The sequence below is a fragment of the Macaca thibetana genome, chromosome 4 (assembly GCF_024542745.1).
Source record: "Macaca thibetana thibetana isolate TM-01 chromosome 4, ASM2454274v1, whole genome shotgun sequence".
Classification (NCBI taxonomy): Eukaryota; Metazoa; Chordata; class Mammalia; order Primates; family Cercopithecidae; genus Macaca; species Macaca thibetana.
In genome coordinates this window covers 30,887,614-30,911,048 of record NC_065581.1, presented here as the reverse complement: position 1 = coordinate 30,911,048, position 23,435 = coordinate 30,887,614, and the positions used below count along the sequence as shown (strand labels likewise).

The following is a 23,435-nucleotide window of genomic DNA, read 5'->3' as shown; positions in this document are numbered from 1 at the left end:
ATTCATGCATCACCTGAGGTCCCACAGGCAAAGGCCTGGATTATGCAGAAACAGAACACAATGCTGGGCAAAATAGGTGATGGGAAATGGAATGGGGAGAGGGAGGAAAAAAGGAAGATGGGAAGTGGGTTCAGAGGGAGGTGCAGGAGGCAGTTACCAAGGAACCCACTCACACAGTTGTGGAAAACTCAACCTTTATTATTACCTGCCTAGTGCAGGGGATTAAAATTGCCTCAAGCTAGGTCCATATATTAGTGTAAAAATCTGTGTCTCTCCCCCCAAAAATGTACAAACCCCAAGTGATTATAGAAAAATCAATGTGGCAGCTACACTAGAGATGTCCAACCCCAAGGCTACGGGCTGTTGCTCCCTCTTTCCCACTAATCCCAATATTTACTCCACAGAAACGTACAGGCTTAGAGAAGTTCTAGCTACAAGACTGCAGGTGGGAAGTGGGGGTGACTGAGGGCTGGGGCGGGGCTACCCCCAGGTCCAGTGTTTCAGGTGATGGAGGTGGAAGAAGCCCAAGCTGAGAACAAGTCCCGGAGCAGGCATAAGGGAACATTTTCCTCTCCTTCTTGTCCTCTTCACCCCCAGATTCTCAGCCAGTGGGGTCCAGTGTGTGACAGGGAGAGAGAAGCTGGGGGCGCAGCCACCTCTCCAGGAATCAGTGTTGTCCAGTGGGGCCCAGGTGCTCCAATGGGCCATGTCCAGTGTCTATCCTATATTTCCCCCCACCCTTCCCCAAGGGAGGGCTAGAGGAGGTTGGAGAGGATCCCATCCACAGGGCCAGCTGGGTGGGTGACAGGGGCTTCTGGGAAGGAAGAACAGGAAGGGGACATGAGAGCGTGTCCAGGAAGGGGAGAAGGGGCATCAGCTCCCTAGGTGGGCCCAGCCCACCTGCAGTCTCACTGCCTCTATTAGAGGTGATGGGCTGTCGGGAGGGGAAGGGCAGAGGTGCCATTGGGTCCTCTTGTTTTAGTGTCACTGGCTTCCCCTGGATCGCTCCCTGAGGGCGGGGCAGCTGGATGTGTGATTCACACCGTGTTGAGGGCATCCTCTGCCAGGAACCGATGCAGCTGGGAAAAGGGTGGTCGCTGCTCAGACTCCCGGCTCCAGCACCGAAGCATCAGCTCATATAGGCCCTGCGGGCAGGCAGGCGGCCGGGACAGGTACACCTGCATTGTGGCAGTGTGGATGAGAGGCAGGGGACAAATATTCTTTAGTCTCCAAGATGACAACTGCCCCTTCTGTCCCCCACCTTGGACCCATCTTCCTTCCCCTCCACTCTGACCTGCCGGCCCTGGTCCCGGAAGAACTCCCCCGCGTTCTCGATGACCTGCTCGTCGGTGAGCTGCCCAAAGGGCTGGGCCCTGCAGAGCATCAGCACCTCCCACAGGGTCACGCCAAAGGCCCACACATCACTCGCAGTCGTGAACTTCCCCTGGGATGCAGAGAAGGCAGCAAAAACAGACATCAGGCAACATAGACCCTCCTCCCTTCCTGTCGGAAGCCCCGGATCCACTCTGGGCTCCACTCAGGCCTGATCCCTCCCAATGCCAGGCTCTCCACTCTGCCCCGCTGGCCACCTTTTTCAACTCCTCTCCCTCGGGTTCTGCCTTTCCTCTCCATGCTCTGGTCCTCTCTCCAGGGCCCTGGCCTACCTCTTCCTTCTGCTACTCCTTCCTCTCCATCCACCCCCACTTTCTGGTCCTGACCCTCAGTCTCCCTACGCACCCCCTTCTGTCTCCAGCTTCCTCCCCCTACCTTGTCTCTTGAGCTCTCTGCCACCCTGTCTCCAACCCCAGTACCCACTCTTGGCTCCTGGACTCTTGCCCATCACACTGCAGCTCCTGCTTTCCCCAGTCCCTTGGGCTAGGAGAACCTCATTTTACAGATGAGATTCTGTAAAATGCAACCCAGAGAAAGTGCGTGACTGATGGAGACCAGGGCTGCGAGTGGCGGCCAGTGTTCTCCCACCTGCCCTGCCCCAACCTGGCTGTCCTCGGGCTGCTCACCATGAGGATGCACTCCCAGGCCATCCAGCGGATGGGCAGCACTGCCCGGCCCTGCACACGGTAATAGTCCCCAGCATAGAGGTTCCGGCTCATGCCAAAGTCTGCGATTTTGATGGTGAAATTTTCCCCAACTAGGCAGTTCCGCGTGGCCAGGTCGCGATGTACAAAGTTGAGTGTGGCCAGATAGCGCATGCCGGAGGCGATCTGGGCTGCCACATGCAACAGCATTGGGTAGCTGAGAAGGGAACCAACAGAAGGTCACTGGGGGCAGCTTCGCAGATTCCCATCCAGGAGAGGAGAGAGCGCCCACTCCCCGGGCCCGGTCACTCCGGTTCCCCATGTGGAGGTGGCATGCCCATGTGAGGCCAAGGGTCACTTCCGTCTCAATCTTCCAGGCCTAGCCAACCCTAGGGGGCTCTTCTTCCATTGTGCTCCCCAATCTGGACTCAGAGGGGAGTGAGGGTGACAGAAAGCAGAAGGGACATCATGGCAGGGCCCAAGTCCCTTCACCACTCTTGCGTAGTCACCTCCAGCCTTTCTGTCCATGTTCCTGGGTTAACTTGTCACACGTTCCTTATTCCAGGCCCTCCTGGAACCTCTCCCTGCCTTCCTACCCCCATGCTCCCCTCTTTTCCTCGAGGCTGAAGCAAGGGGAGAGGAAGAGACCCCCTTGGGGAATTCTCAGCAAGGCCCAGCCTGGGTAAGCAGGTACCTGATGGTGGGCCCCTGCGCAGCCTGCCCATCCCCAGGGGCCCCCTCAGCTGCCTTGTCCTCCAGCTGGTGGGCGCTGAGGAACTGGTTGAGGTCGCCGTTCTCCATGTAGTCAGTAATCATGCAGAGGGGGTCGTCCTGCACACACACGCCCAGCAGCCGGATGATGTTTGGGTCCTTGAGCCTCGACATGATCTTCACCTCTTTCAGGAAATCATTCCTGGAGAACAAGGAGAAGGTGAAGAGGAATGCCGAGTGGGCGGCCTGCACCTTCCCCCGCCCACCTCCTTCCTCAGGTGGACCAGGCGTCCCCACCCCCAGCGTACATGCAAATCCCCTCCCAGAAACGCCACCCCTCTGTTGAGCTCTGCCATTGTTCTCTCCAGGTGGCTCCCCACTCTTCATGGCCTCCCGTCCCTTCTTCCAGATGCCATCCTTGGTCCTCACCTGGCATTCTTGGTGGCATCTGGCCGTAAGATCTTGACAGCTACCAGCAAGGGGTGTCCCTTACGCATATTAAGGGGGCAGTCAAGACTGACCAGATCTTGAGGGCTGTCGACCTCACACAGGTGCACCTGGAGAAAGAAGTTCATTTGCTAGGCGATCACAGGGTCAAACGGATTAACATGGTCACAAATGACTAAGGTTCCTGGCCAGGGGAATGTGCAGGCATGGCATCAGAGCACCCAATAGGCCAGACACTACTGATGGCTGGGTAGGCACCCTCCTTACCTCCCCAAACTGGCCCTCGCCAAGCTTCTCTTTGAAGCGGAGCCTCGATCGAGGGAAATCCACTCTGGGGGGCCCATCCCCGACTGCCCCTGGGGGCAGTGCAGGCACAGCATAGGTGTTGCCCCCGGTGACGCCCTGCAGGGTAACAATGTCAGCCTCGGCATAATGGGGGACGCTGTTCTGGGGAGGTGGGGGCAGAAGCGGGGCGCCTGGCTTCTCAGGCTCCATATAGTCCCCACTGTAGGCTGCAGGGGTGAGGGGAAAGAAGACAGGACGAGGCATCAGGAACAGCCCGAGAGCTATAGTTCCCCACAGCTCAGCCTCCCGGAGGGCCCCGTGTCTCCCAGTCGAGTGAGAAACTGGGTCTATGCTCTATCTTCCCAGTATTCCATGCACCGACCTCAAACCAGGAAGACACTGGCATGGGATGAGAGTTAGCTATTCCAGAGGTTTTCAAGGCAATGAATATGGTTGAGCAAAACTGTCATAAAGTCTTATTCTTTAGGGCCTCCCTAGGGTCTCTCAAGAGACCATGAGATAAATCTTGGCTGGAAGAATTTTTCCCCAGGAATTCTCCCACCTCAGGATAGTCCCAGCATCCAGGCACCCTCCACCTTCCAAACCCTTGTCCCATTCACCACAGCTCCCTCCCCTTCACTTAGCTGCTCTCCCATGGCTACTGCCTGGCTCCTCCTGGGGCCAAGCCCTCCCAGCCCTTTCAACCCAACACACCAAGCTCAATGACAAGCAGAGACAGGCACACAGAGAGGAGGGAGGATAACAGCTGCTCACAGTCCCAACACAAGTTGTCTACAGACAAGAGAGGAAGCAGAGCTGTCCCCTCTTAGCCCTGGGGAAGGGGCCACAATGAGAAGGCAACACCGAGGACAGGAGGGCCAGACGGAAAGGGTCGGGGCGTGAGCCTTCACCTCTGGGACTGCAGAGAGAGGACACATGTGGGGGAGAGGGCAAGCGCCAGGGTGAGAGCCCTCCTCCTCACAGCTCTAGAGAGAGCAGAGAATAAAGGAGGAGTTACAATAGTCTGGGGCCACCATGGCAACCTCCTGTCTAGCTCTGGAATGCCGAAGAGACGGTGTGGAAGAGGAGGAGGGAGAAGAGCTGGGGACCAGTAAGCTTTCTACTCTTCAGCTCAAGGTGGGGGGCTTTAAAAAGAGCAAGCAGCAGCAGAGATGAGCTAAGGTCACAAGAGCTTCCTCCTTGGGAGCTCAGGAGAGCAGAAGAGGCCACAGTGGGCAGAGGAGGAAGTGCAAGGTGTGAGGGCTTTTCCCTGCCCCAGTAGAGGTATGGGGAGCCTGGCGGAGCCCAGGGGCAGAGGGGCTTACCCTGGGTGTTGGTGGGTTTGGCCCAGGTGGGTGTGGGGGGGCCCGGGCCTCGAGGGGGACGGGCGTAAGTGGCCAGAAGGAGGCGGTAGGCTGGATTGGAGAGCAGCAACGCTGTCGGGAGAAGGAGGAGGGGAAACACGGGGAAGGGATGAGACTCAAGGCTAGACAGACAGGGAGACCTTGAATAGGGCAAGACCAGGGCTGATGGGATGACTGCATTAAGAGACAGACAGGATAAAACAAGGATCTGCAGAGTGACGGATGGCTGGCTGGATAATGAATGGATGGACAGATGGGATATATGAATAGATGGATGGATGGTAAACAGATGCTTTGTTGGATGGATGGATAATAGATGGATAGATGGATGTATGAATATAGATGGATGATGGATATGGGTGGATAGATGAATAGATTTATGAATATAGACAGAAGGATAGATGATGGAGGATTGATGGATAGATGCAAGGGTGTATGGCTATGGAAGGAAGGATGGGTGATGGAAGATGGATGGATAGAAGGAACAAACATGGTGAGTCTAATACAAAGCAGAGGGGCCAGGGAGACACAATGAGAGGGTACAACAAAGAGAGATGTCTGTGGGACACAGACGGGATAGGAACATGGGGGACTGTGGGTAATACATGCGGAACTCTTGAGAGACACTACATGATAGGGACAAAGAGTGATATAGGCAGTAACCAGGGGCACGGAAAGAAGAAAACAAGTGGAAACTGGGGAAGACAGGGAAAAAAGAGAATGGGAAAGGGTTACAGTAAGAAAACAGCAGAGAGGACAGAGGTGCGACTGGAACAAGGCGAGTCTTACCAGAGCCATTGGGGACACAGGGAGCGGAGTGGGGCGGATTCCCACGAGGCCGGGGCTCCTGGTAGGGGGGTGGCTCTCTAGGACCTGGGCGGTTGTTGATGAGGATAGTGTCCCCAGGAACAGAGAGGTGAACTGTCAGCTCCTCTTCCAACACCCTCCGTTCAGCCTTGTCATGGGGATGGGAGGCGTCACCCGTGTTGCTCAGCACACACGGCCTGGCCCTCTGCTGTGTCCATCCCTGCGTTGCCTCCCTCAGCCCTCACAAGAGCCCTACAGCTGTAGATACTATCAGCACCATCTTTAACAAGTAGAGAAACTGAAGCTCAAGAGCATGGAGGTAACTTCCCTGTCCCACAATGAGATTCCAACCCTCATCTGCCCAGTCCATAACTATCGACCTTTTTTTGTTTGTTTGTTTGTTTGTTTGTTTTTGGAGATGGAATTTTGCTCTTGTCGCCCAGGCTGAAGTGAAATGGCGCGATCTCAGCTTACTGCAACCTTCACCTCCCGGGTTCAAGAGATTCATGCCTCAGCGTCCCGAGTAACTGGGATTACAGGCATGAGCCACCATGCCTGGCTAATTTTGTATTCTAGTAGAGATGGGGGATTTCACCATGTTGGCCAGGCTGGTCTCAAGCTCTTGACCTCAGGTGATCCTCCTGCCTCGGCCTCCCAAAGTGCTAGGATTACAGGCGTGAGCAACCGTGTCCAGCCATCAACCTTAATGTATATTCCTGCCATTGGACTCCAACTGGAAGACATGGCCTGGGGTGTGCCAGACATCTTCCCTTTGCCCCTCCAGCCCCACTCTCCGCCTGTCTCCACCCTGCTTCTGCCCCAAGGCTGACCAGTGTAGACTGCACCAACAGGCCTCGTTTGGGCTGGCCAGAGAGGAGCCCGGCAGGAATTTGGGGCAGAAAGTGAAGTCAGGGCATCTATTCTCCCAGGCCCTCCCTGATGGGTAGGCACGGGCCAGCTGCATCCCAGGACCAAAGTCTACTGCCCCTGTCAAGGCACCCTCTCCACAGACTCTCTCCTCTGGGTCATGGTATTTGCCGCCTCCTCTCCGCTGAGCAGACCCGGGACTTCGGAAGCAGCCCTCCTTGTGAGCCCCATCCCCTCCTTGACATGGTGTAAGTGGTCTCTTTACTAAGCCCTCCTCTTGGAATGCTAGTGGGCTGTGCCCTGCAGGCCCCATTGGACCCTGGCTCGTGCTGGGGCCTAGCCTCCCCCCACCACTCCACAGGCCGCAGCTGTGCCCACCTTGCTGAGGAGCCTGCGCCAGTGCAGCCGCCAGAGCATGAGGGCAATGATGAGCAGCAGGAGCAGGATGATGGCCACCAGGCAGCCGATGAGGATTGCGGTCGGGCTCCCCTCGGCCTTGGCCACGGGCTGCTGGCCCCTGGGCTCCAGCTCTGGCGGAGGCAGCAGGGTCAGCACCACAGGAGGGTCCCACCCTAGCCGAGGGGGAGGCCCAGGGAGAAGGGTGCAGAGGGTCCACACGCCCACCCAAGGCTGCTCACCCAAGCTGCTGAAGTTGGTGGGAGGTGGGCCAGGCGGCCACCAGGGGGCTGGTGGGAAGGTGCCTCCCAGTGCCGGAGAGGAATTGTTCACCACATCTGGGGAGAAGGAACAAAAAGAAAGGAGGGAGGTAAATGAGGAGGAGACCCAAGGGAGGCAGTGGATTGCTGTGCAAAGGAGCAGAAGCATGGGTGATTCTCAATAGACAACCACTGACCAGTGGGGGTTGGGGGAGCAGGGTCCTGGAAGTCCCCAGCTGTGGTGGGTGTTAACCCTATAGTTGCTGGACTGTGGGGAAGCAAAGGACAGTTATCTGGAGGCTTAGAGGGTATTTCTCAACTAATACAGAAGTATTTCAATATTTTAACAACCAATACTGTCATACTAGCTCAATAACAGTCATGGGCGAGGGGCTTACAAAGGAAAGATGGATACGCAGAGAACAGGAGGCAGAAAGGGGCTCAAGCTATTTGGGGTACCCCTAATTGAGAAGTTTCAGTGGGTGATGGGTGGATATGATGCAAGGAATGAATATTTTGGGGACACTGCAGGGTTAGGAATGAAATCAGTTGTCAGTTTCAGGGACTTACCAGAGATGAAGGAGATTTCGCTGAAGAGTAACCAGGGCCCCGCAAAGAGGAAGCGGCACTGCAGAAAGCGAGCCACACGGCCACCAAGGGGCACTGAGACAGCCCGGGCTCTGGGGTCCCCCAGGTTGCCCCCCAGGTTGTGGCGCATAGGCTCCCCCTCCCAGGCCATGGCAGGGCCACGCCGGAAGCGACATTCCACCCCGCCAGGCAGACGGGCTCCCAGCGTGTGCATGTTGTTACAGTGGACCTGGGGGGAAGGGAAGAGGGCACAAGGTCAAGGCTAGGAGTGCTGGGAGCACCCCAACGGCACCACCCATGGCTTCAGAGCCCTCCTCGAGAGCCGGACTCACTCACCTGCATGGCCTGGAAGGCCCTCAGCCGGTCAAACTCAAACTCCATCTCCACGTAGCCACTGGAGAAGCTGTGGTTGCTCCATCCCACATAGTCATAGCCTGGCCAGACCCGTAGCTCCTGACTCTTCCTAAAGTCATCCAGCCCCACCACGCCATCTGCCAGCTGGCCCAGACCCCCATACTGCAATCTGGAGAAGGGACCAAGGAAGAGGAAGTTGGAAGGGAAGAGGGTCTTAATATCCGGGCACTCTGCCCCGTCACCCCCCGGCACAGTGGCCTGGCAAGCCTGGCTCCCGTCCACTAGTCCCATTCCCACCCCACCCCACCCCACCCCACACTCATGCAGCTGGCTCTGCTCTTCTCTCCACCCCTACCCCAGCTGTATCACAGGTACTTTGCAGGTCACATCCAGCACACCACCACCTCTAAGGGGCACCATTTCAATCTGTGATGTGCATATTTATTGCAGCAATTTCCAACAATGTGTGTTAGCAAGGAGGTGCCTTTTTTGTACAGTGTCACATGGGCCAGTGGCCACCCGAGTCCTACCCTCTGAGGCCCCACCTAACCTATCCCTCTTCTCAATTCTTCCGTCTCATTCCCCACCCTACTCACCATCCCCCTACACACACACACAGTCCTCCCTCCCACCCCAAACTCCACGTCCTGCAGGGGTCTTTCTTACCCGCCCATGGTATGTCCATCATAGGTGGAGTCGTTGAGGTACACAGCCTCAGATAAGTACATTGTCTGCCCCACAGGGGCGGTGTAAGACAGGAGTCCATCTGGGGCAGGGTGAGAGGATGGGGATCAGAGGCACGAAGGCTCCATCCCCCATCCCTGCATCAGGCCTGGGCAGGTTTCAGGTCCCTTCTCATATCTCTCCACTGGCACATTGGCATGGAGGAGACAATGCCAGCTAGCCCCCTCCTCAGAGTGACAGTTTCCCAGCAGGAGAAAGGGAATCCTGGATGCCCATTCTCCACACTCCCCACCCTGCACTCCCCTGCTCAGGAAACAGATTTCCAGGGAGCTGGGCCACTCACCCCTCCAGAGGCAGCCATAGAGCTCCACCCGCAGACAGACGCTCATGACCCGGTCAGCCCGGGGGTAGAAGCGAACCAGTCGGGCAACCATGGGGGGCCCAAGGTCCTTCAGCACTACTCCCTCAGGGTCCTCATTGCCTGAGATCACCTGTGGGCCAGGAAACGGGGTGTGTGGGAAGGGGTCCAGGTCAGATCTTACTTCCCAGCCACCAGCTGCTCCCTGGCCGAGCCCACAGTGGCCACTTAGAGACCCGTGAGGGGTGGCACCGAGCACACAGCACTGTGGGGCGCAGCCAGGCATGGGTGAAATGAAGATCTACAGCTGAGACCTCTGGTCCTCTTGCAGCTCTGATGTTCTGTCCTCAGACTCCAGGCTCAGCTGCCCTCTTCTCCTTGTCTGGCTCCATCCATTTGTCTCCCAGCCTATCCTCCCATTGTGCCCAGATTCTCCCCAGTCCTCACAGCCCTGCACCCCTGCCTCAGCTTCCCCTTCATTTCAGCCCATTCCCTCTGTTTATTCAGCAGAAGGTGGGTGAGTGCCCGCTCTGTGCCAGGCACGTTCTCAGTGGTGAACGTCACTCCCCACCCTTGCAGGACTGAAATCCCAGCAAGGGAAACAGCTGCGAAGAACAAGAGGCAGGGTGTATGGACAGAGCAGTGCAGTGGGTGGCCAGAAAAGGCTCTCTGAGGAGGTGACACCTGGCGGAGAACCGAATGGGGTGAGGGAGAGCCTGTGGTTATTTGCGGGAGGAGCTTTGCAGGCACAGAGAAAACGTCCGGAAGCTGTGGGAACGAGCCCTGGCTTGTTCCAGCAACAACGAGAACGGCAGTGTGGCCAAGGAGGCACAAGGAGCCAGTGATGCAGGCAGGAGCCAGGTCAGGCTGAGCATCCCGCACCAGCTAGGGGCTCGGCTTTTGTTCTGGCAGAGTGGAAAGCCAGCACAGGGGTGTCGGCTAGGTGTGATGTATCTGATTTACATGCTTTAAGGTCCACTTGATGCAGCCCCCCAGGTGGAAATCTGGCTCCAGGCAGAAAAGGGCAGAAGCAGGGAGACCGATTTGGCATCTACTGCACTCATCTAAGCTGGAGATGGTGGGCGGGTGGCCTAGGGCAGTAGAGGTGGAGTGGTGAGGAGTGACTGGACTCAGGAACACTATGGAGGTAGAACGGACTGGGCTGCTGATGCTTTGGAAGGAGGTGAGAGAAAAAGAGGAATCAAGGATATCATCTTAGCTTATAGCCTAGGCAACCAGGCAATGGTGATACCACTTCCTGAGCTGGAGAATGCCAGGGGAGGAGCAGGTTTAGGTTAGGAATGGGAATCAAATTCAGCTTGGGAAATTAAAGGTACGTTTGAGATGCCTATTAGACATCTAGGTGGCTGACTACAATGCTTGTAATCCCAGCACTTTGGGAGGCTAAGGTGGGAAGATCGCTGAGCCCAGGAGTTCAAGACCAGCCTAGGCAACATAGCAAGACCCCATCTGTTTAAAAAAAAAAAAAAAAAAAGACATCTAGGTGAAGAAGTCCAAAAGGTAGCCAGGTTTGCAATACTGTTTGGAGCTCAGCTGAGAGGCTTGGGCTGGCGATTATATAAACTGGAGGGTCGTCAGTGTATAGGTGGTGTTTACAGTACAGCTGGAAGTGAGGAAAATCAACCTCCTCTGGGTGCTGCCTCTGCCAGCCTCACCTCCTGACCCCAGCGGTCCTTCCAGTCCATCCAGCGGCGACCGTCCCGGGAGTAACGCAGCCGGTAGCTCCGGGAGAACTCCTTGCCCAGGCCCCCAGCATGCCGTCCCTGGGTGCCCACCAGAGCCACCAGGTGCAGCCGTTGTAGATCCACCTGCAAGTACTCCTCCTCCTTGGGAAACACCGACCCTGCGGGGCACCAGGCCCCATCCCCGTCACTGCTCTCCAACCTGAGAGGGTGAAGAGGGGCACAGAGAACATCTGGCCCCAGGTCTGCCTCTATCTCCAGTACTTAAACCCCACTTCATTCGCCCCTCAGACTGCAGGGCTTTCACTGGCATGGGCAGAGGGGTTGGAGGGGAAGTAGAGGTCCCAGGGGCTCCCCTCGGGGCAGCTGCAGGTGTATCAGGTGTGCCAAGTACCTGCTGTGGCGGGCGGCAGTGGAGTCTGACCAGGAGCTGGAAGCAGAGATGTCACTGTCTGGGATGGTCCGGTCCTGCATGCCCAGGGCATAGCGGCACTTGGCTGAGTAAAAAGCAGGCATGTAACAGGTCAAGGCCCCCAGAATCTCTACCTCCCAAGCCTTGGCCCTCAGGGACCCATGATTCAGTCTCCTCACCAGGATCAAAATGTCCCTTCATGTCAGCATCTCCACTTGCCACCAAGAGCAGCAGCAGTAAAGACGAGAGGGCCCCTGGCCCCATAGCTCCTGATCCCTCGGGCCTAAGGGGGTGGGGGCAGCATCTCTGCAGGGGATAAAATGGGTGGTGGGTAAGTTAATCAGGGGACTGAGTCATAGCTGACAGCAACAGACAGAATGGGCCGCTTTGGGGATAATAACAGTAAAACAACAACAACAGTCATTGTTTAACAGCATCAGCTGTATTTTTAGAATGCTTCCCCTGTGCCAGACACTGGCCTAAACCCTTAAACAGAATCCATAATTTTATCTTCACAGTCACTTCATAAGGTAGATACTATTACTGTCCATATTTAACACATGAAGAAACTAGGGCAGAGATCAGTTAACTTCCTGAAGCCCCATTTCTGCAATCAAGAATGGGCAAAATACCCCCATAGACAATGGCTTAGAACAAACAAGTGTGCAAAAAATGTTATAACACACACAACAGGAAAAGGTTTAATAACTACAGTAAACTAAGGCCCCTTAGGAACTGACAAGAAAAAATATATAAGTAACCCAATAAAGAAACAACCAAAGAATTTGAATAGTCATTTCACAGAAAAGCAAAGCCAAATTGCCAACATTTTTTTATGGTCAAATTCACTAGCCTCAGGGAAATACCACGCAGATTGACTAGATATTTTTTTAAGGCTGTAACATATAAAAGTGGTGGAGGGTGAAGAAAAGGGAGGCACCATGCTCAATGGCAGAAATGTAGTGTTATCCTCTATTAGGAAAGGGATCTAGCAATGTCTATTATAATTTAAAAAGCACGTCCTCTTCGACCCAGCATTCCCTCTCCTAACGATCTACCCAAATGGGGAGACAGAAGCACCAGGAAGAAAGAACATATGTGCAGGGCTGGGTCTGGTGGCTCATGCCTGTAACCCCAGCACTTCGGGAGGTTGAGATGGGAGGATCACTTGAGGCCAGGAGTTAGAGACCAGCCTGGTCAACATAGCGAGACCCCATCTCTTTAAAAAAAAAAAAAAAATGAAAAAGAAAAAGAAAAAAGAAAAAAAAGAAGATGCTCAAAGATGTTTATTATGGCACCTTTTGTGAGACATAAATCTGTAAGATATGTGAATGCTCACAGGGGACAGGCTGGAATTAAAAAATAATAATAATAAGGTTTATGGACTACTCTGCAGCTATGAAAAGTAACAAAGAGGCAATAAATTCCTAACTTAGTGTAATTTCCTTGTGTATCTGTTGAATATGAAAAGCAACCTACAGAAGTATAAAAAATTATCCCACCTTTTGAAAACAGAACAAGCACCCATGTTTGTATATATATCTGTGTGTATGTCTACAGGTAAAGAATATATAATAGAATATAACAATAGAATATAATATAACACGAGTTAACATGAATGGGGCAAAAGAAAAGCAAATAAAAAAAGACAGGTTGATTGTACTATTTTTCTAAATCCTATAACATAAATGCATTTATGTAAAACCATATGATATGTAAAAGAACATGAAATTAATTTTGAATTTTAAAAAATAAATGTCCCAGAAAAGGTTGGGCAATTCCTTGTTGAGGATATGATAGAATTAAACATCAGATAAGCCTGGACCAGCTGACCCTGCTGCCCTCCCACATAGAAGTCTAGACTTCTAAGACAAGGGCAGAGGGGACCCCAGCACCTTCCAGTCTTACTGTCCCCTAGAGCCCTCTAGGCCCAGGGTGGTCCTTGGACCATCAGCAATACCTGGAAGCATGGAAGAAATCAGAATCTCAGGCTCACCCTTGACCTGCTGAATCAGAATCTGCATTTTAACACAATTCCCAGGTGATCTGTGCCCATTAAAGTTTCAAAATCCCTACTCTGTTCCTCAGGTCCAGGAAGCTTACCCCACATAAAACAATTCTAAATGGCATCTCCTTACAAACCCAAATAACTACTCTCCCCTCCCCTGCTGCAGGAAAAGCTGTCCTAACCTGTACTGGTCCCAGAGCCCCACAGTGAAGTCTCCAGGCCCTAGAGTCCTGAGGGCCTCGACTGCCACCTCTTATCAGGTTCAGGGCATCTTGGGCCCAGTTATCCCTGCTCTGCCTTCCTGAGACCCAGACATCCAGTCCCCCCAGTTCCCACTTCCAGAAGGTGGCTGCCTCTGAGGGAATGAGGAAAGGCTGAGTTGCCTTGGAGATGAGGGCGGGTCTAAAGACAAGGAAGGCAGGTCACCCCAGGAGGTAGGAGGAGTGGGGGATACTCCCCCATCCCTTTGTCCTCCTTCAGCTGCTCCCACAATGCACTAGGGCAGGAATGTAAGAGGCAGCTGAGACCCCAGAGCTCTGAAGCAGCAGCTGAGGGGGATGACTGAGTTGTGGGGGGCACTCAGTTATCAAGGAGAGGCTAGAACCAGAAGGCATCACGCCTGGTCCCTTAGGGTCCAGCGCTAGGGAGCAGGCGGCCAGCGTCCCAGGAGACTGGCTCAGAATTCCTGGGTGCCACTCTCCACCCCCACCTCTCTCTGGAACAGCGGGGCTCTTGTTCCCCTGAGTAACCTTCATGCCTATCCCAGATGAGTCATCCGAGCCACACAGAGCCGAGAGGAGCCCGGGGCAGAGACACAAAGGCAGGCAGAGGATAGGAGGCAGGCAGAGACAGATCGAGAGCCACAATGCAAGAGGTAAATAGAGCAGGCTCAGAAACACGGGGCACAGAGCCAAGCAGAGGAGCACAGAGAAGCACAGAGCCATCTGGGCTCTCCGTTCTCCAACACCCCCAGTCACCTCATCTCTCTCCACTGGGTCTTCAGCCCATAGTCAGAGACACAGAGGGCAAGAGAGGACAGGCCCAGAAGACCTTCCCGAATCCCACCGCCTCCCGCCCCATTACAACCAAAGACAAACCAGGGCCCAGGCCACCCTGCCTCAAGTCTTTCACACTCCTCTCCCAACCCCCCATGTCCCACTCAGACAACACCCACACAGCTCTGTACACACACACACACACACACACACACACACACACACAGTGAGACACAGAAACTTACTGAACTGGCTGTAAACAGCGAGGCTAAATGTGGCATGCACACACCCCCCTCTCAATGTCTCTGACAACCGTCACAGAGTTTCTGAGACAGCAAACACAGAGGCTCATGCACACATCAACCCGTCCACACCTGGGCATTCCTTCAAGTCCAGCCCCATCGCTCAATGAATAGCCACTTCAGACACCTGTGAACATGAAATGACAGACACCACATGCTCCTGTGACCAGAAGACAGCATGAGACACACACGCCCAGGCCCTTGGGTACAGGATCCCCAGAGAACTGGGGCCCAGCCTCTAACACACACAGGTGAGCAAGCCAGAGGGATGTCGAGGGGGCAGAGAACAGGTGGGCGCTGGGTGGGAAGAGTGGCAATAAGGACAACAGCCTTTCCCTGCCTTTCCACTCTCCTTTCACCTGTCTCCACTACACCACTCAGTCCTGGACACACCTACAGGCCCTCAGCAACAGCCGGCGAGCTTGGGCGCCAGCGTCTGGCTGCTGGAAGTACTGGGAAGAAATGTTCAGTCAGGAGCCAGGTGTCGGGGGTGGGACCCTGAGGATGGCGCTCACTGGCAATGACATTCTCTCATGCCAGAGCCAACTGACCATCCAGCCGGGAAGAGTGGTGTCACTGGTGGGTTACAGTGTCAGTCCCTCTTTTTGCTGGACTGTGACCAGGCTGACCAACTGGGTGTTGGCTGAGCGAAGGCTTAGCAGTCAGTAGATGGCCGCAGGGACTGGCCAGGTGGAGGGCAGGCCGTGCTCTCCAGGCGGTGATGAGCTGACTCAGTGGGGCTGCGCAGGAGCATCTCCTCCCGGGGCTCAGTACCTCCACACTGAGTGAAGGGGGACTTCCCTCCATGCTGGAGGCTCAAAGCTCTTTCTGGGAGGTCAGGGCTTCACCTCCCCCCAGCGCCCGCCCCCAGTTTTCAGATGGTAAGCCAGAGCATCGGGGAGGCGGGCAGGGAGGCTTAGAAGAGCTGGACGACCAAGCACGGCCCGGGACGTCCTGTCTCCCCCGCCCCTCGCCCGGCAGCCGCCGCCGCGCGCCGCCACCCCAAGAGCCCCAGGCCTCCGCCAGCGGGGTCCGCTCGCCGCTCTCCCTACCTCTCATCGCTCCTCCCGGCAGACCCAGGCGTCCGACCCGGGAGCAGGGCCTCTTCGGCGGCAGGGCGAGGGGCGGGGGAGGCGGAGGGAGCCAGGAGCCAGGAGCGGGAGGCGCCGGCGGGGCTCGGGTGTCGGGAGGCGGCTCCCGCGAGCAGCTGTCGGGGGCCTGTTCCGGGGAGAGGAGCCAGGACTGGGGCGGCTCGGGCCCAGGCGCCGCCTCCCCCTCGCCTCGGCTCCCTCCCTTCCTCCTCCCGCTCCTCGCTCTGCTCCCTCCCCTCGGCCTTCTCGCCGCGCGTTCGGGCTCGCCGCCCTCCCTTCCCCCTCCCGGACCCAGTAGTCCCGGTGGCTCCCACGCCCCGCGCCGCGCTCCAGGCCCTACGCCCGCCACGCCCACCCCGTGCGCCCGCGCCCGGCCCGGCCTCCCCCAGGTAACCCGCCCGCCGAGCCCGCCAGGGCGCTCCGAGGCCGCCCAGCCGCCCGCGCCGCTGCCCCCGGTCGGCTCCGCGCCCAGTCCCCTCCACCCACTCGCAGCCCACCCCCGCTTCCCAAAACGAGAACCTCCAAAGCTGGCGCCCCAGGGGGCCGGCTGCAGTCCCGCTCAGTGCCCACGAGGGGAAGACGCCCCTCCTACTTCTGGGCTCGGTTCCTGGTGGGAGAGGCGAAGGGGAGCAGCCCCAGGGCACAGAGGAAGAAGCAGGTTCCCACAGGCTAGGCCCAGCCCAGCTGCCGGAGTTAGCCCGGAGAAGGGAGCAGGGCTCAGGTCTCAGGGCTCACCTGTCCAGCCAGGCCCAGACAGCTCTTTTCACTCCACCAACCTTTGCTCCTCTCTCGCAGCCTGTGCGCTCCCGCCCCTACCACCCAACCTGGAAGGCCCCAGGCCCTGAGGGCGGGCCCACTCTCTTCTAACCCCTTCCTCTCTAACCTTCTCCTCTCTGTTCTTCTCTCTGCAGGGCCTTCTCAGGAACCCGGGGGTCCAGACGCCCAGGCCCTGATTCCCCTGGGCTCCCAACGGAGTGGAGTGCGAGGGGGACTCAGGAGTCCTCAGGACAAGCCTCCCTCAGGTCCAGCCAGCTCTGGCCCTGGTGAGCCGGAGGGTCTGATCACTGGCCAGAAGAGGACAAAAATGAGGCCAGGGCAAAGTTGGGTGGTCGGGAGGAGGAAGAAGAGGAGCAGGAGAAGGATGGAGGCACAGTGAAAATCACACACAGTCAAAAGGAAGGGGACCAAGAGACCCAGGGAAGATGACACAGTGACAATGAGTAGGCAAAGCAACTGAGAGAGCTGCTGGGCAGAGGATGGAGCGGGACAGAACTTGTGTGGGAGGTGCTTCTCCTGCTCCCCCCCTCAGCGCTACCTCAGCCCCTCACCTCTCTCCACACCCCCACACCTGCTCACCACCTAGACAATGTCACGGTCACAGGAAGGTCTCACTCCACTGCACATCTCCACCCCAGAAACCTCACAGTAGATAAAAACATACCCTGCTTGCAGTCCCAGACAACGATCCCAAGAAAGAAACACGAAGTCCCAACCAGACAAGTACACAAAAGCACTACCAGGAAGAAGCTGGCCCTTGGGAAAGGCCGAGGCACACATGGGCACTAGTTCAGAAGCCCAAGGACGTTCCAACGGCTGAGGGACCTGCTAACAGACAGCCTCAGGGTCACACGGAGAGCAGCTTCTTCCCGCCTCCATGTCCCACCAAGCCCCCGGGGATTCCTCCGTAACACCTACCCCTCCGGAGACAGCAGCTGGGGAATCTAGGCCCAGGAGATACTGGACTGGGGGTGGGGCCAGCCTGGGGGTGGGGCCAAGGCTTCCCAAGTCACCTCACCTGGCAGCACGCAGCCCCTCCTTCCAGGAGTTGTGCTCTGGGAAAGCCCCGACAGGCCTGCCAGGCAAGCTACAGCCCGTCATACCCTGGTGGGACATTCCACACCGCAGACCCACGCTGACCCCAGCTAAGTGGCATGACAATGCCAGACAGAGGGGTCCACTGGGGAGAGCAGAAGGAGCTAGAGAGTCCTGAAACCTTTGTCCCTTCTTCTCACTGCCTCAGGAGAAATTCCTAGTGGTGATGCCCACCTCGCCCCAGCTCCAGGCTGGAGGAGTGGGAGGGATGCAAGGCTGGGGCCCAGTGGAGTCAAGTGACAACGGAAGGGGAGCTGGAGCCAGCTGGAATGCGGGACTTGGGCTTCCCGGGGGCCTGAGAGGGAAATCCCAGCCATCCTGGAGCCCAGAGAGCAGCACCAAAGACCAAGGGGGCCTGATTACCCATCCGTGGTCCCCAGAGCCCATTCCACATCTCCTGCATCACTCCGAACCCCAGAGGCCCCCTGTGTCCCCCAGAACCCCAAAAGACCTTCTACCATCCCCTCCCATCCTGGGCTTCCCTCCCCTTCAAGCCAGTGGCAGCCTGCTGCCCAGGAAGGAGAGGACAGGAAACAGCTGAAAAAATGTGAGGAGAGGCACATAGGAGAGGGGAGAGGGCAGCTTCAGGCCTGCAGACCACCTGGCCACAGGAGGGAAGCCCAGCACGACCAGTGAGCGAGAGGACGGACCAGATGGGCCCCCACACACACACTAGCTGCAGTGCCTTCTGAGAGCTGCAGTTGCCTCTCGGGGAGCAGGCTGGGTCAGCAGCTGGGGAGAGTGAGAAGTGACGGGTAGGGGGCAGGGTGAAGGAGTGGACAAGGTTTTGGGTGTGAGTCAGACCTGATGCCACTGAATACAAACTGGAAACTGAGGCCAGGGAGTGAAGGAGGAGATTGAGATGACATATCTCTGGGAGATGAAACCGCTCAGCTGTGGATGGGGAAGAAGGGGGCACGGGACCAGAAGAGGGAGAGGAGGCTGATGGTCAGATGGGGACAATGGTGAGGGAACTCCCAGAGAGACACGAGATGGACTGAGGTCAAGGCCGGGGAGACGGGAGAGAGGAAAAGGAGGATGAAGACAGGGCCCACACAGCAAAAGGTGGGAAGCCCCAGGCGCTCAGAGGAGGAGACTGAAGTTTGGGAAGAAAAGGTCTGAACTGGATGAAGGAACTGAAGTGGACGTGGTGGGGAAACAGTGTTGGGAACAAACTCCTAAGAGAGGAAGGCAGGGAACTGAGGAGGCCTGAGAGCTGGGCAGACAGACCAAGGGAACAAGAAACAAGGACAAGGGAAGAGAAGGGTCTGGAGTGAAACAGAGAGTGGAAGGAAAGAGCAGGGATACTGGGGCACAAAGTGTGAAGCTAAGGGACACAGGGAGATGAGAAGAATAAAAGGCTGAGAAAGGAAGAGGCACCTGCAGGACAGACGGGGACACAAGGCCCAAAGAGAGAATCGAACCTGTTTCTGGACAATGGTCCCCCATTGGGGGACACCCTAGCTCCTCAGCCCATTTGCCACACCATGGCCCCCAACTCTATTCCCTGTCCTTCCCCTCCTCCTTGCCAAGTTCTGGGCCGCTCCCCTCCTCCCACCGCACCTCCGGCCTCCAGCCAGGACCGCCTGGTCCCTGCCCACAAGGGGAGGGCCCAGCTCCAGCGCCCACTCCTGCCCTCCCAGTTCATCTCTGGCTTCCTCCCTCTCACCTCCAGCTCAGGATTCTCTTAGGTCCCAGTCACCCCAGTCTCAGGCCTTTGGGGTTTCAGGTCTGGGGCTGCCAACACCGCCTGGCTTTGTCCGAGCGTCCAGGGCCCTGGGCCCAGGAGGAGCAGCTGCCCGGGCCAGCTGCGGCTGGCTTCGATGTGACCATGGCAACCAAGTCCCGCTCCCCTCACCGAGCCTCTAGGCCCCTGCAGAGAGGGACGGAGCAGCCTGGCTGGGGAGAAAGGGAGGGGAGGCTGAGAACTGTGAAACAGAACCAAAGGGAGACCCCAGACAAAGAAACCCCAGACAAAGAGAGATGAAGAGAGGCAGAGGAAGCAGAAAGCGGTGTTGGGGGTGGTGGCCGGCAGCTCAGGCCCTCCAGAGGGGGAGAATCTAGGAGAGACAGAGAAAGAGGCAAAAGCAGGGGCTGACTTGAGGGGGAGAAGAGAGATTAGAATTGACTGGCAGAGGTCCTTTAGAGACTCCTTCTGGGCCCCTGAGAATTCACTTCCTTCCCGCAGGATTTTGCAACCTGGAGAGAACCAGAATCCCGGTTTCTTAGTTGGCTGCCTCAAAAATATTATATATGGCGAGAGCTTCCCTCCAATTACACCAATGGCCATAGGAAATATCTGAGAACAAAAGGCACTCTCAGTTTTCACAAACAGCCCCAATTTCAAAACCTAAACCATTACCTTTTAAATACCAATGGCAATGGAGCCAGTTGCGGTGGCTCACACCTGTAATCCCAGCGCTTTGGGAAGCCAAGGAGGGCGGATCGCTTGAGCCCAGAAGTTCAAGACCAGCTTGGGCAACATGGCACAACCCCATCTCTACAAAAAATTAGCTGGGTGTGGTGATGCGCACCAGTAGTCCCAGCCAAATCTGCCTTTCTGGCTTCACTCATGGGACGGACCCTTCTTCCGGGCGAGGCTGCATTTGGATGTAGCCATATTCATGCCTCCCTGTCTTTTGGCTCCTCCACTTCTCTGGTCAGGAATGGCCTTGCCTCATCTCTGCAAATCTTAGCACAACTTAAGGCCCAGTTCAAGCTCCAGCTCCTCCCTGAGGTCTTCCTGAGTCTTGCCTTATGTCCCACTCAGGAGGACCTGGCCTCCTCCTTCCCTGGGTTCCCACGACCCTTTCCAGCTCTGCCTATAGCACGGTGTTCTGTCTTCTGTGACTACATACATATATACGCCTAACACTCTCTAGACTGTAAAGGCCTGGAAGGTGGGGAGTGGGATCCATTACTGAATGCATCTTTCATAGCTCTCGCTATCAGAGCCCTGCCCTATACAAACTCTTTTTTTTTTTTTTTTTTTTTTCTGAGACAGACTTTCACTCTTGTCTCCCAGGCTGGAGTGCAATGGCGCATTCTCGGCTCACTGCACCCTCCACCTCTCGGGTTCAAGCGATTCTCCTGCCTCAGCCTCCCAAGTATCATTGAGTAGTTTGGCTTATTCTGAAGGTGAGGAGAAAGAACCTTGGGGTTTTGAGTTGGGAAATGACATGTTTAGATTTGTGTTCTTTTAAAAGTGGTTTTTGGAATCTGCACGTGGGATGCGGAGTTCAGAGTAATGGCTGAGGGGAAGGAGGAGTTAATCCCGCTTTATCCTGCACATATCCCATGGTGCTCCCCTCAAGCCTCCAGCCAGGACAGCAGTGCACATTCTAGGTGTTTTTCGTTGTTTTGTTTTTTTGAGACAGAGTCTTGCTCTGTCGCCCAGGCTGTAGTGCAGTGGCTCACTGCAAACTCTGCCTCCCAGGTTCACGCCATTCTCCTGCCTCAGCCTCCTGAGTAGCTGGGACTACAGGCGCCCACCACCACGCCCGGCTAATTTTTTTTGTATTTTTAGTAGAGACAGGGTTTCACCTTGTTAGCCAGGATGGTCTCGATCTCCTGATCTTGGGATCCGCCCATCTCGGCCTCCCAAAGTGCTGAGATTGAGCCACCGCGCCCGGCCTATGCTAGGTGTTTTACTAGCATTTTCAACGGTCCTGTGTTTGCCTCCTCAGGGCCCTCTGACATGGGTGGGGCAGGGCTCTTCATAAAAAGAAAACCTTGTAATCCCAGCTACCCAGAAGCTGAGGGAGGAGAATGGCGTGAGCCCCAGAGTTCGAGGTAACAGTAACTATGATCACACCACTACACTCCAGCCTGGGTGACGGAGCAAGACTCTATCGCCAAAAAAAGAGTGAGAAAAAATAAAAAAGAAAACTAGGCCCAGAGGGACTCTGATTTACCTAAATTGCAATGGCAATTTAATTACCACTTAATGGCAAGTGGCTGCTTCCTACCCAGAACTTCCCCTAGATTCCTCCATCTCAGTCTTCCAAAAGGGAAAGGGGGATGTAGAATGGTTCCCTGGGCCTCTGGACTGGACCAACCACTAAGCTTGGTGAGTCCTGCCTCTCTGGAAGCCGCACCTTGGTAAACTTACCGGAGTATTCTTTAGGCGTTATGGTCCAGGCAGTGAACAGGAAGGCCACTTGGGGGCGCTTGCTGCACAGAAGACCAACTCCAATTACTGGAAAATGGAAAGAAAGTGAAAGCGGCAGGGAAAGAGATTCAGGCTTGGGCAGGGAATGGCGAGAAGAACCCCAAAGCGGCAGACCCGAGAGAGGTCAGAAAGGCTGACTGGAAGCCCTGGGCAGCTGCGGGGCTACTTAGGGTACAATGACCTAATTTGTACGTATCAGATATGTTGTCATTTATAGGCAGAATGTTAGAATCTTCACAATTGTCGTTTGCTGAAAAGCCTGTGGAATTCTCAGCAGCCTGTTAGGATCCCTGAGTCTTACTGTGAGCCAGGCTCTGCCCTCAGCGCTTTCCAGAGTCATCTCGTTTCGCCCACACAGCAGTTCTGTGATGCGGCATTTTGAAACATGCCCACTTAGGGTAGAAACTGAGAATTAGAGAAGTTGCTCTCCATTCCCATCCCCCATACACACACAGTAAATGGCAGATCTGGAATTCAGATCTCAGTTGTTTGTTTATTTGTTTTATAGAGACAAGCTCTCACTCTGTCACCCAGGCTGGAATGCAGGGCTACCATTATAACTCAATGGAACCTCTCAAGCCATCCTCCCACCTCAGCCTCCCAAATAGCTGGGGCTCAGGCACCATCATGTCCTGTTATTTTGTATTTTTATTTTTTTGAGACAGTCTTGCCTTGTTGCCCAAGCTGGAGTGCAATGGCATGATCTCGACTCACTGCAACCTCTGCCTCCCATGTTCAAACGATTCTCCTGCCTCAGCCTTGAGAGTAGCTGGAATTATAGGCGCTCACCACCACACCCAGCTAATTTTTGTATTTTTAGTAGAGATGGGATTTCACCATGTTGACCAGGCTGATCTTGAACTCCTGACCTTGTGATCCACCCACCTTCGCCTCCCAAAGTGCTGGTATTACAGGCATGAGCCACCGTGCCCAGCCTTTTTTTTTTTTTTTTTTTTTTTGTAGAGAGTGGTAGAGATAGGGTCTCACCATGTTACCCAGGCTAATCTGAAACTCCTGGCCTCAAGCGATCCTTCTGCCACAACCTCCCAGTGTGGTGAGATTACAGGTGTGTGCCACAATGCTTGGCCCAAATCTGAGTCTTTTTGACTCCAGAGCGAAAGCTAGGCTGGAGGATCTCAACCACCATTGTTTTTCCAACTCTAGAGATCTATAATACATTCTTATCCTTTCTCTCTAGTCCTTGAACATCTTGAAACATTGTCTTTAACTCCTCTAACTTCTTTTATCTCCCAAGAACACTGGTGGCCCAAATTATTCTAGTTTGTGTACAAAAAATGTACAGAGATCCAAAAATGGTAAATGCTTACCTCAAGGTCACACTGGAAGTCAGAGTCAGTGCTAGGATAGTGTTTCTCAAACTGAGGTCTCTGGACTCCTGAAGACCCATGCATACCTGTGAAAACTATTAAGTTCCATGTCTTAACTTTCCTTGGTAGCATTTAAAAAGTGTTACAAGCATGTTTTGGGTCATTTGTAACTGATCCTAGCCCTGTTTGTGAGTGCCTGCATTTGCATTTACCTGTTTATATCTTTAATTGTCTTGGTCACATTTGTACCAAGCGAAGGCCAGGAAACAAGTTCTAACAAAGATATCTTAGTAATTTGAATAGACATGAGAAGGGGAAGAATTGAATCATCGCCAGGCACACAGTGGAATATTGTGCCAAGTGCGGAAGAACCTTCATCAGGCAGTACATGGTCTG

At 55.2% G+C, this 23,435-nt stretch overlaps 1 protein-coding gene across 10 annotated transcripts; it reads right to left on the bottom strand.

Annotated features, from left to right (window-relative positions):
- Positions 1 to 177: 177 nt before the first annotated feature.
- Positions 178 to 19,293, bottom strand: DDR1 (discoidin domain receptor tyrosine kinase 1). 10 transcript variants are annotated; one of them, XM_050788367.1, is made up of 19 exons: positions 17,364 to 17,406; positions 17,186 to 17,270; positions 11,452 to 11,578; positions 11,255 to 11,357; positions 10,834 to 11,062; positions 9,143 to 9,290; positions 8,782 to 8,881; positions 8,098 to 8,284; positions 7,744 to 7,990; positions 7,156 to 7,251; positions 6,896 to 7,047; positions 5,633 to 5,798; positions 4,805 to 4,915; positions 3,462 to 3,706; positions 3,177 to 3,304; positions 2,731 to 2,949; positions 2,019 to 2,253; positions 1,295 to 1,444; positions 178 to 1,178 (listed from the first exon to the last, which is right to left on the bottom strand). In XM_050788367.1, the coding sequence occupies exons 3-19, from the start codon at positions 11,534 to 11,536 to the stop codon at positions 1,038 to 1,040; spliced, it is 2,742 nt and encodes a 913-aa protein (XP_050644324.1). In that variant the 5' UTR covers positions 11,537 to 11,578; positions 17,186 to 17,270; positions 17,364 to 17,406; the 3' UTR covers positions 178 to 1,037. The 10 variants fall into 10 exon arrangements, with proteins under 10 accessions (XP_050644324.1, XP_050644321.1, XP_050644322.1 ...); XM_050788364.1 differs by lacking the exon at positions 17,364 to 17,406 and adding an exon at positions 15,630 to 15,795 and having other exon boundaries at positions 17,110 to 17,192; XM_050788365.1 differs by lacking the exons at positions 17,186 to 17,270; positions 17,364 to 17,406 and adding exons at positions 15,630 to 15,795; positions 16,188 to 17,088.
- Between the last annotated feature and the right edge of the window lie 4,142 nt (positions 19,294 to 23,435).

Coding starts and splice junctions, on each gene's coding strand:
- DDR1 (XM_050788359.1), bottom strand. CDS start 14,556: ATGCCACATTTAGCCTCGCTGTTTACAGCCAGTTCA. Junction 3,707..4,804: donor CAAACCCACCAACACCCAGG/GTAAGCCCCTCT, acceptor TCACCCCTGCAG/CCTACAGTGGGGACTATATG. Junction 2,254..2,730: donor GCGCAGGGGCCCACCATCAG/GTACCTGCTTAC, acceptor TTCCCTTCTCAG/CTACCCAATGCTGTTGCATG.